Source organism: Akebia trifoliata, chromosome 15 (assembly GCF_017979445.1).
Source record: "Akebia trifoliata isolate Shusen 1 chromosome 15, ASM1797944v1, whole genome shotgun sequence".
Lineage (NCBI taxonomy): Eukaryota > Viridiplantae > Streptophyta > Magnoliopsida > Ranunculales > Lardizabalaceae > Akebia > Akebia trifoliata.
In genome coordinates, this window is record NC_141389.1 from 4,145,387 (window position 1) to 4,158,428 (window position 13,042).

Sequence of the window (13,042 nt, forward strand, 5' to 3'; positions counted from 1 at the left end):
ACCATAATTACAGTTTCCAACATTTTAAAAGACTAAAGAAATAAAGAAGAATACATTATTATTTCCATTTCATTTGAAAAGAATCCCTCCAAACCCTAATTACAGTTTCCAACAAATTTAAAGACAATCAAATATAGAATATAGAAAAAAAGAAAAAGAAAAATACACTGTAATCAGACTCTTGCCTTGTATCTTAAACCAAATCCTTATAACCTTAACCAAGACCAACTTTGTATAATTTGACTCTTTTTCTATGTTTGCACTCTCTTAAAAAATCCCTAGATCACCAATCAAAGACTACCCATTATGAAAGAAAACCCAAATAAAAGAACAAACTTAGGGAGCACTGAAGACACTAAAAATAAGGAACCAATGCTCCAAACCCTTTTAACAAAAAGTTGCACACTTCTTCTCTACAATGAGTGATGGAATTATTTCTTCTTTCTTCAAAGAATACTCTTTGGGAACCCACCACACCCTCAAAGTTCTATCAAGACCCCCACTATAGAGCAAGAACCCTTCTCCAACACTATAAGGTGAGGCTTGCAAACACTTAACTGGACCTAGATGTCCCCTTATAATCCCAACATTCATAAGCACACCCCCCATCCCTCTCTTCCACACACCAATGCTCTTGTCAGCTGACCCACTACACACAAATTCCCCCACCAAACACAAACATAAAACAGCCATCTGATGTGCTTTTATTTCACAGACTAATTTCCAACTCCCAAGTCCCTCATCTCCTTCCCACCCCATCACACACCCATTAGACCCACCCCCATACACCAATCTCCCTTCATCACAAACAATCACTGAATTAATCGACACATCATCATAACCAATCAACACCCCTTTTAAACAATGTGGGCCCTTCTCTTCCTTCCCCCAAACCTTGATCTTCCCATCTGCCGATGCAGAGTAAATCACTCCTTTATGTGCAATTAACCCATTAATCGCGTCGTCATGAGCCCTTATCGACTCCAAACACCTAAGATCCGAAATACGCCACACCTTCAAAGTCTTATCCCATGATCCCGAATAAATCATTCCATTACAAACAGCTAGGCAAGAAATACTGTCGGCATGTTCAATCCATAGACGCTTGTGGTTGCGTCTAGTTTGGACATAATTGCTTTGCTTCATAAACTTACCCAAATAGTCCTTAGTGGTGGGTAATGTGGCAATTAGCCTAAATAAATTCTCTGATCTTCTCGAAACCTTCCAAACTCTAATTCTACTATCTTGGTGTGCCGTGAAGACCTTATTGCCTATGGTCACAAGGGCCTTAACCGATCCATCGCCCTGTCCAAATTTGGCGAATTGGCGAAGATCCGGTTGTTGCCATACTATAATGTCCTTACCTTGTGAGCCACTTAAGATGAATTCACCACAAAGAGCCAAACAAGAGACAGACCCAACATGCCCGGAAAGAACGGCCAAAGATCGATAAGGCCCAAAATTGGGTATGTCTTGAAATCCATATTTGGCATCGTGGGATGTGAACCGGTGTGAATTGTTGGGGCTATCGTCGGTGTCGCTGCTACTGCTATTGTTGCTTGCAATTGCTGAAAGTAATGGAGTTGAGAGAGTGGTTTCTAAAGCAGAATTGTTTGTGGAGTAAACCATGTTTTCAAATTCTTTGCAAAATTGGGATTTTCTATGAGAAAGGAGAGAAGATAAGGAAGGAAGGTCAATAAACCTTGTTTCTATATTGTAGGTTGAGAGACGTTGGAGAGAATTGATGAAAAATAGAAGGTCGCGTGGGGGAGCCTATTTTTTAAGGAAAATATGAATTTTTGTATTTTTAAATGTTGGGGAAGGGAGTTGTAACGGCTACTTTGAATAGTAGGTCATTGGTGGGCCCCACTTGCTTTTTTGGTTTTGGACTTTTAATTAGACAAATGGAGACTAGGCTGTTAAAGACTTGCAAGGTATTGTATTTATTAATAAAGTAATTTGACCAAATTACCCCTTTTCATCATTTGGGCCAATGGGTCGGTTCGTAAGTAACTTAGAATCATAACAATTATATTTAATTCGATTTCGATTCTTATTTGTTTCGAGTCTGATTTTAAAATATATGGAACCGGAATTGGAATCGTAAAAAATTATGGGTACTTATCGATTCCTATTCTCAAGAATCGAATGAAAAAAAAAGAATTTCAAATCATTATAAAAAAAATTCTTTTCAAAGAATTAAATTATTATCAACAAAATTATTAACTTAGTTATAATTTTCTATACCAAAGATACAAATTAATGTTTTTTTCAAAATTAAAAATTTATCTTAGTTATAAATATTAAATTTTTAGAAGAGTCATTCATTTTAAGTTCCAATCAATAATTTATATGAAAAATTGGAGAATTTTATATAACATGAATTTGTTTTGAAATAAAAAAAAACCCTTAAATCATTTATAATAAGAAAATAAATGGCAAAATAAATCGGTTCTGGATGCCTATGAGTACCCATTGGATAGAACTTAACGGTTCGAATTCCTATCAATTTGGTTCTATTTTAGACCCGATTCTAATAGGTTCCAATAAAAATGGAACCGGAAGGAGATCGGTTAAATGGGTAACTACTGACACCCCTACCTCTGGGTTTAGTGGGACACGTGGTGCTAAAGTGGGTGAAGGAGTTGAGCTTGAAATTCAGCTCTTGGGAGTAGTGGATCTTATTAATTTTCAAATTAATTTAAATTACCTTTTTTTTTTTTTATTATAATTTTTATAATTTTTTAAAGAAGAGAGTTGCTATTAGCACCCCAACACATTGTGAACGTGGATGTGTGTGCGTGACCATAGATGCTTTTTCATCGAGATAGAGTGAAAAGCATCGATGGTTATCTGTGCTCTTCCACGTACTAATGAGTGAAATGATGTCAATTTTAAAGTCACTCCAGCTTGACTCATTTTATTTTTACAAATGTAATTGGTGGACACTTCAATAAGGCATATAAACTAAGGGTGTAAAGTATCCCATTCCTCCAAAACAGCTAAGATTTTGTTAGAGTTTAAAACACAAGCCGTTTATTGTTTTGCATGCAGCCCAGTGTGTTTATTCTTCAATACAGTTCCGTACCCAAGTATGAGCATTAGTTACTCAGGGGCCACCTGCCAGCGCACACACATACTAACCTAGTGTGTGTAATGTGCGGGTGTTGCACGTGCCCTGGGACTAGTCTTTAGAAAGATCATGGTCTATGGATTGGGCAAAGCCCAGATACGGGCCGGTCCGTTGTTTACAGGGATACCCATTTATAAATAAAAAAAAATAAAAAATGCCACATGTTGCCATAAGGAATGGGACAATGTTCTAGATTGTGACTCACAAGATCAATGCAAAACCTCAATTGCTTAAAAAAAAACCGTAACTTTCTATGTTTTAAAATAAAGAATAATGTTGACTACATGCCCTTTGACCTCAATTTATACTTGCTGATGTGGAGGTGTGTATGGAATCATAGATGCTTTTCATTGAGGTAGAGTAAAAGTCTTCTATGGTTCTGTGTACATCTCCATGTCAGCAAAGTGTGAATTGAGGTCAATCTTGAGGTCACTTCTAAAATAAAATAGGTGTAACAGTTGAGTAGTACTGTTGGAGTGACCTCAATTCATACTTTGCTGATGTGGAGGTGTGCACACTACCATAAATGCTTTTCACTCCTATGAAAAGCATCTTGGATCCATACACACACAGGGGCAGAACCAGGATTTTGCCCATGTTTTTTTTTTATATCTATTGAAAGGGGTCTGATTTCATCCAAATTCTACACAATTCATTGCTAAATCCATTGCAAGCTCTTATTCTTGGTTTTTTATCCTTGAATTTTAATTGCAATGAAGATGGTTTTGTTCCTCAATCCTATCTCAATTGCACCAAAAAAGCTTGCAATGGCAATTGATGGGCGTGTTTGGTGCCGCACAGACAAGTCCTTGAGGAAGAAGAGCGTGATAAGATGTTGCCAGAGCAATGGAAATTTAACCACTTCCAATGGGTTTTCGCTGGCAACCGATAAGTTATCCATGCCAACGAAATTAAAGATGGATGATGGTACATCCACCGATGGAATTGGAATCGTTAGATTTCTCAGAGGAAATAGGTTTTTTTATCACTGGTGCAACTGGGTTTCTAGCAAAAAGTACAAATTAATCTCTCTCTCTATCACTCTCGTTTAACAGTTATAGATATTAACATGGTCTTACAATTTTTTTTATTGGATTTTTATTTATCATATTTGCAGTTCTTATTGAGAAGATTTTAAGGACTGTGCCTGAGGTGGATAAGATTTTTTTATTGATGAGGGCAAAAAGCAATGAAGAAGCAATGGAGAGATTGAAGATTGAAGTAATTTTTTGTAGATGATTTCATCTTATATATATAAACTCAATCTGACTTCTTAATTTCTTAATGCTCTAAATATCATGCATGTTTTACAATGTGATTTTGTTGTTTAGATCATAAACACACAACTTTTCATGTCTTTCCGACAAACCCATGGAAACTCCTACGAGTCTTTCCATGAGAGGTCTGTCCAATATATCCTTGAGTATATATGCTTGTGTTCATGATGATTTTAGTCTCATTTTGGTTTTTATAAAAGTGAAGCTATGATGTTGCTCTGGACATAAACACGAGAGGACTGTCGGCTTATGAACTTCGCAAAGAAGTGCAAGAAACTTAAGCTCTTCTTGCATGTATCAACTGGTAAGTAAATGTGAGCATATGAAACTGCGCAGAGATCACATAAATAAAACCACCAAGGCAATAATATAGACCCACCAACCCTTACAAGTACGTACGATAGATCACCAACCACAATCGAACATCATTATCTAATCTTCTATCTTCAATTAATACAATATTGTGATGGACGCACGCTTCTCCTTGTGCAGCCTATGATTTTATTTTTGTAGATATAGGGATTACCTCGATACACGTCGGCTAACGTGATTGGTCCATCCTGGACCCCCTAAGCTCTGTGACAAAAAAGTCATGAGGAATTTTTTTTTTCTTAATTTGATAGATCCCATAGATCTTAATGAGGATAGAAAAGTAGGGTAAGTTTGAATGTGAAACATTACAATTGTATAATATAATTGAATTCAATTCATTTGGAAGAGAAGAATAAGAAGACCATCAAACAACCTAATCAGACTTGAGCCCCATCTTCGAATTGAAAGAAAATATTCCGCAGTCCGCTTGGTCTTGATCTCTACCACCAATAATGAAAAATAACAGCATCAAATTTCTTTATAATCTCCTTTATCAATGTCCCCATATTAACATACAGTGGAAGAGTGGCCGCTCTATTTTTTAGACAATGTATTGCAATTAAAGAGACTGACAAATTCATAATCATTTTGGAATGAGACATGCAACCTACGTTAACGGGAAAAGACAAGGTAGAGTCTTAGAGAAGTCCTTTCGCATGGGAGACATCATAACAAGGGAGAGAGTAACCTCATTAACATCTACAGCGTCACTCCCAGTGTTGGAGGTTGAAGCTGAAATAAAGCTGGCATTGGATACAAGGGAAACTTTTCAAAGTAATGAAGTGGATTCAAAGATGAAAGATTTGGGTTTAGGGAGGTGATGGCATTTCTATCTTTCTTTATCTATTTCTTTATTTCTTTATTTTTTTTTCAATTTTCTTCAAGAGTATTTATTGGAAAACACACACAAAACAAAAAAATTGAAATGAAATGGGTATGTATTTGTGATGGAAATATATATATTGGTCTTCACAGGGCAAGAATATATGGTTGGCAAGACACTTACGTATTTACAAAGGCCATGGGTGAGATGATGATAGACAACATGAGAGGGGAAATACCAGTAGTCATCATCCGTCCCAGCATTATCGAGAGCATTATAGAGAGCCCTTCCCTGGATGGATAGAAGGAAACAGGTATTGGTATCCAAACCATGCATGCACAACATGAAAAAAAGCCATCATATAAGACGGACCAAGATGTCAAAATTTTCATTGTCGAATTTTTTTTTTCGACATGGCGAAACCATCAAATTAATGATGGGAGAAATTCGCGGCCTTGGTCAGTCAAATTTTCCTGTCCAAAGTTCCAATTTTCACGTAGTGATTCTCTCCTTTCTCTAATATGGTTGATTACTGTAGTTGCTTACTTTAATTATTGTTGCTTGATAATTATCTCAGGATGCTGGATCCAGTAATTTTGTACTATGGAAAAGGCCTGATTACATTTTTTCCAGGAGACCCCAAAGGAGTACTTGATCTTGTAAGTAATACTGTCTGGCTCACAATAATATGTATTCTACCAAAATAACTCAAGTTTGAACATTAAACCATGGTTTTAAGATTGGGCGATTTGATTAATAACTGTACAAATCAAGTCTATAACCGGACCGAACTGAATTTTTGGGTTCAGACTGGGTTTGGCTAAAACCGAGACAAACCCAAAAATCTTAGGTTGGGGTTCAAATGTCAAAGGTCCAAATCAAACCCAAACCCAGACTGAATCGATAATTTCGGGTATTTTTCTGATTTGGGTTCGGGTTCGGGTAAACCCAACAATTTGAAATTCAAATTTTAATTTTGTCTTTGGTTTTTGGTTCGATCCAGATTCGAGCAGCCCCCTTTCAACGTGTGTGTTGCCCCTTTTATACACGATCTGCCCTATCTTTTTTGCTTTTTTTGTTACTGATCCATATTGCACACGATCAAAAGAACCCTGCTGCTCTCTCAAAGTCATTCTCTCTCAGGTGCACATAGTAACACAAATGCACAGTCTCAGCCCCTGATTTGATGGGGGGATTAAAAAAATTCCATTTTTTTAAAATCCCCAAAATTTTCGGTTTAATTCAGTTTGAGTTTGGTCCATATTATGGGTTCGGCCTGGTCTTGGAGGAGGCAACCCAGTCTCGAACTGAATTTTCTCGATTTCGATTCGGTCTGAATTAAATCTATTTTTCGGTCTGGGTAACGGGTTTTGAGTAAAATGGACATCCCTAGTTATAGTTTACACATAAAGTAGATTATTTCCTCATAGTTACTCTACTACTTAAACTATAGTCATAACTTATGTATTAGTAAGTCAAGTTACCGAACCGTGGGGTAAAATCATCTTATCTGCCGAGAAACACACATTCCAAACTATTTACAAAGTCGGTTAAAAATGTTGATTAGGTAAATATGTTGTTCTTTTTAACCGCTGAAGATTATAGGGTGAAACTCCAATTTTTCCCCTAATGAAAAATGCACAAAGGTAGTAAGTAGTTAGGATATTTAAGTGTAAAAGCATGCTACTTTAAAGAAATAAAATGTGAAGAATGATGACTTAGTGAATTTGTACTATCCTGATAATTTTGAGATCGCTCACCCATGATTAAGTATATTCCTTGTAGATACCCCATATTTTTCTAGGCTAAGCTTGAGATCCCCAAAACCTTTTAGAAATGAGCTTGACCCAAGATATTTCTTATAAAGGCTTTAAGGTTTTAAAGCTTTAAGGCCCATCATCTGAATAGCCAAAGGTCCACAAAGGCCATTTTACTCGAGGATTTCAACACAATGTGAAAAAAGTCCAAATTTGACGGTCTTGGACCGTCAAATTTAATAAAATTCGATGGACAAAGGTGTTGAATTGGCATCAAATTTTTCATTGTCAAATTTTTTTTTTCAACGGACTGAAACTATCAAATTAATGAAGGATGGGAGAAATTTGATAGTTCTAAGTCATCAAATTTGGGAATATCTAGAATTTCGACGGTCCTAGACCGTCAAAATTTAGTTTTTAAAATTCGTGGGCCTTGGCCCGTCAATTTTTTCTGTCGAATTTTCCAATTTTCACACCGTGCAACCTGGCCGTGGGTGACCCAAAAATCATGCCATTTTTAGCATAGTCCTTACCTGACCCACGGACTTGTGCACTTTTTTCTTGGTATGGGGATCATATACCCACAACCTAGTGTAAGCTTTACTCAGCCCACTACTTACCCAAGGACCATTTTATTAAACAATTGCAAGCCCATATTTGCATGAGTTTTGCTTAGGGAAATGAAACCCCTTCTAATTATCTTTTTTCCTTAAAAAATTCTTTCTTTTTTTTAAGTTTATACCCTTGCATTAACCCTGTCCTTATAAGTCCATTATAATAAGTTTCCTTAGAAACACTCATGTGTTCACACATAGAATAGACAACATTTTCTCTCATTTTAAAAGGCTATGAGCAAGGTGGTGATTTACCTAGACCTACACCTAAATCTCTAAGCTAACAAAATAGTCCCAAAGTGGACAACATTCTCATGCATAAGATTCCGAGTTTTACTGTGATGGTGTCCAAATCATGGATGCCTTCTAAGGACTAAACCAACAAAAAATGATTCTCAAGTAAGCATATAAGTGTCTAAAAGAGCTTAGGAACTCATGGGAGTGAAATCTATGTCGATTTGTACTTAAGTGCCAAGTTCACAAAAAAATCCACTAAGCACCCACTTCTTTATTTAGCTTGCTCACCATCTTCATTTCTCAATTTTACAAAACAAAATTGTAGTCGATTTAATTCATTACTTCTCTCATCACCTCTCTCATCACCTCTAACTTCAAAAAATAGTTTCATACTTCACTCTTAGCCAATCTATGGTAATTATCATTCGATGGGTGGGACAAAATACCTAACACTTTTCTTGTCCCTCAACTGAACTTCCTTGCCTAATTCTTTAGGTACACCTTCTCCTTATCTATTGATTGTGAGTCACTAGAAACTAAAAATAGAATTTTAAAAACTTTTTTTTGTGGCTTCCATTCACACTAAAACTCTTTGAATGGTGGCAACTCCTATAGTCACGTAGGTGAAGTTAAACGATTTTTCTTTTAAACAATCATTTTACGACGTGGTAAAAGTTTGCAAATTGAACTGAAATTATTTTAGATTGTGTTTGAATTCAAAATTTTAAAGTTTTTGCATTATCCCACATAAAAAATTCATGAATAAAACATTCATGCATTCGAGTACATTTTTTTTTGACATTTTTGGAAGTAGGTCCCAGCTGACATGGTTGTGAATGCAACATTGGCAGCCATCGCAAAGCATGTGGGGGTAAGAAAATCAGGAATAAACATCTACCAAGTTGCTTCATCTGTTGCAAACCCACTGGTGATTGAAGACCTGGTTACGTATCTCCACGAACATTTCAATTCTTCCTCTTTTAGGATCTTGAGTGGGGAATCATTTCATATCTCAAAATTACTCTTATGCTCCATGGAAGACTTCTCCTCGCACATTTTAGCAGATGCTGCTCTACAGATTGAGCAAGTGCCTGTAGTCGGGAAGTTGGCCAAGAGACTAGATATTGTAAACCAAAAAGTAGTCGCAAAAGTGAAATACTTGGCAAACATATATGAACCCTACATATTCTATGGAGGAAGGTAAGATGTTAATTTAGACAATACCTTGGTAAACAAACTACTTCATACTTTCAAACTTCAAACATACCTATTAATAAATTTAATATAACACATGAAAACATACCTTCAAACAGCCTATGGTTTTAAATTGACTAAGATAATACGTCCATTGGTAATATTGTCAAAAGAAAAAGAAAATGAAAGATATATAAAACATAACAAATGAGAATTATATTTTAGAGAAAATTGTGAACAATACGCAACTTTTGTTAGATTCCTGTTCTAGAACATTGTTCATTTTGATTCAGAAAACATGCATAGCAAGATCATAGAGGTTTTAAATTGTCGATCTCGCTAATTTATAAAGTGCCATTCTCACTAAATGGTTGCAAGATCATTGCTATTTATTCGAAAAGTGACGATCTCACTAGAAAGCATGTTTTTAGAATTAAAATGAATAGTGTACTTTAATGGGAATTTCCCCATATTTAGTCTACGAAATGGTAATTTACCCAATATTTAAATGTGAGTCAATTATGACCAAGTTTTGGTATCTAGGTATATATAGATGGTTCATAATCATCTAAGTCCTTAATATCAGGTCTTATGGTTCACACCCAAGATTAAGATTTGGATTTGGCTGAGTTAACCCTCTCAAACAGCCAAAAATGACTGTTTTTTCGTTGACATATAAATTGTGTTAATATTCACAATTATCATTTTATATCAATAACAAACATTCAAATTAATTCATATTGACACACACATACGCATATGGCAAAGCTATTGTTCAATGCTTTATAATTGGGACCATAGCATTTTGAATATTTGTTTTATGAAAGTACCCATGAATTGCATTGATTATTTTGCTTTAGTTTCAAATTTAAGGGTATTATGTTCTTTGTGTAATAAATGTTTCAACAAAAAAAAACTTGGCATATTAACTCAATTCCCTCCTAATCTATTTGATTCAATCAAATCAACTCAGAGTTGGCTGAGTTTTAAAACTATGGCCAAATCGTTCCAATGATAAATACTAACAAAGAGATAAATATCAGGTTTGACAACATGAATATAGAGCAATTGACGGAAGAATCTTCTGAAGAAGAAAGAACGAACATCGGATTTGATGTAAGGAGCATTGTTTGGAAGGATTATATCATGTAGAGATATGCTCTGATATATATGTGATTATATTAAGCTATATCATGTTAAAATTAACCGCCTCTAATGCTTGTGATTTAATGGCGGTTCTCTACAATGAACGATGGTTGTTTACAATACGTTTGTAATACTTTTTGTAAGTGGTTTAAAATAAAAAAGATAAAGAATACCTTGCAGTTGAAAATTGCCTGTAATCTCATTTTATTTTTGAAAACTAGATCTTATTTTAGGCGGTTCAAAACTGCTAATGTTGTTAAATTTTTTTAATAAATTTTTATTTCAAAATGAAACCTGCACATACATAAGGAAAGAGAGGTGCTATTGGCACCATAAATTTCACTTATCACACTTCAATTTCCTAAAAAAACTGCACATATAAAGAAAGAATTGCTTTTGGCACCTCATAGTTTACTTATTACACTTCAATTTTTTTAATTAATTATCACACCATAATTAGAATAAAACACATCATTCGCGTTACAAAACATTATCACACTATTCAAATAATTTTAGTAGCCAATTTAGATAATTACACTATGTCCATCATACGAGCTTTTGAATTCTGACAGTAAAAGCATATAAAAGAAATAATATCGAGTTGAAAAAAATCAATTATTAATGCCACCTCAACTAGAATCCTAAATCATTTAACTCAAAAAATCCTACAGATTACTACTTCCACCTAAATACAAACTATTTAGCATGACGGAGTCTTGTAGAGTTAGCACGATTTCAAACATTATTCGTACTTGAAGAAACATTTGAAAATTAAAAAAACAATACTTTAATGCTCTCTTAATATCTGGAAAATATACTTTAATTTTAATTTGATTGGTTGATTAAATTTTAATTTAAACGTTGATGAGTTGATTAAATTTTGGATTGAATGTTGATTTAAAATCTTCAAGTTGATTGTTTGAATTTTAATCTTTATTTTGATTTAAAAAGTTTTAAGTTGGTTGTTTTCTTTTGATTTTCCTACTAGTCGAGGTCTTTATGTGCAAGTTGGATATTAAGGGGCGTTTTGATCATTTTTTGATTTTTTCATAAATTTATCTGATTTCATCGATTTGGGTCCCATTAGACTCGAAATCCCATTCTGAATGCAGTGGAGGTACTTTCAAGACTTTTCGGAGGTCCAAAATTTATGAGGGGTATTTTCGTCATTTTCTTCGATTTTTTGTCCATCTTTGTGAATTTTAGGGTGAAGTTTCTTTCAGTCACAACGTGATTATTTCTAATTCTCGAGGTCATGTTTTCTTAGCGTAGCGAGGTCTCTAAGTTATCCAAATGTGTAACGAACCTAAGCGTATGTGCTTACTAAGTCGAGTGTATGGTGTAGCGATCCTAAGCGTGCATAATTCTATGGCACGTGTTAAGGAAAAAGAATAGAATAAAATTAGAAGATAGAGGGAATTGAAAGAATACTTCTCTCAAACTTTCGAGTTCTTTGTACTCATCATAAGGAATCCAAAGCAACTGGGTGACGGATTGTCAAGTCAGGCTGATGCAAAAATGGGGTGTCTACAGTATGCATTAACAATAGTGGTAATTGTTATTGCATGAGAATGTGATAATGAAAGCGCCCTCGATCCGCGGGGTGCGCGGATCCGCTTTTGACCCTTGAGGTTTGGGAGTCGCCACCTAGTTATTGTGGTCTAGGAACCAAACTGACTCTAACATGGATAAAAAGAACTAATCTACCACAAAAAATCTGAATTCGAGGATCATGTTACCGGGTTGGAAGGTGTTAGGCACCAACCCCGCCCGGCCAAAGCCGGTCTCTACTAACTTCCCAAATATATCACATTACTAAAAACCTAGATAAAAATAAAAAAATTACATACCTTTCCGATAGCAAGGATTTTGTTCCCTCAGATCTGACAAAAAGAGCTCCTTGTACTGTACTCCCTTGCTTCGTTCTGTCTCCGGATTTGACTTCGGATCTCCTAGATCAAGGTATCTCCTTGTTTCTGAATCTGAACTCTTCAAGTTTGTTGCGGATTTAGGGGTGTTTTTGGAGGGATTTTAGGTGTTTTCTAGACTAAAATTGAAGGGGGAATGTTAGGTAAGGAGTTGGGGCTCCAAAACTAGGGTTTATGGGGGGCTAGGGGAGCTTCTAGACCTACTTCTCTTAGGGTTTATGATTTGATACGAAAATAGGGTGTGAGCACCTCTATTTATAGATATTTTTTTTTAGGATTGATTTGGATAGAGTTAGTGTTTAATTAGAGATCTTTTAATTAGAGTTGTGTTTTAGTTAAAATTGTTTTAGGTAGAATTGTGTTTTAATTAGAATTGTTTTAGGTAGAATTGTTTTTAAGTTAGAACTCTATTAGATAGAGTTATTATTTAATTAGAATTCTATTATGACTTTTGGTCTTATTTGATTGACTTTTAATGTTTTGACTTTAGTCTTAATTGATTGACTTTTAATATCTTGACTTCAGTCTTGCTTAATTGACTTTAATTTTGAATTCAGTCTC

General features: G+C 35.0%; 1 protein-coding gene and 1 pseudogene across 1 annotated transcript; one reads left to right on the plus strand and one right to left on the minus strand.

Annotated features, from left to right (window-relative positions):
* On the minus strand, positions 1–1,749 carry LOC147384003 (Transducin/WD40 repeat-like superfamily protein). The gene has a single exon (XM_086426043.1). It carries the CDS (start codon positions 1,627–1,629, stop codon positions 388–390), a length of 1,242 nt encoding a protein of 413 aa, XP_086282169.1. The 5' UTR covers positions 1,630–1,749; the 3' UTR covers positions 1–387.
* A 2,286-nt stretch (positions 1,750–4,035) lies between these two features.
* On the plus strand, positions 4,036–10,559 carry LOC147384004 (fatty acyl-CoA reductase 2, chloroplastic-like; annotated as a pseudogene).
* The last annotated feature ends 2,483 nt before the right edge of the window (positions 10,560–13,042 follow it).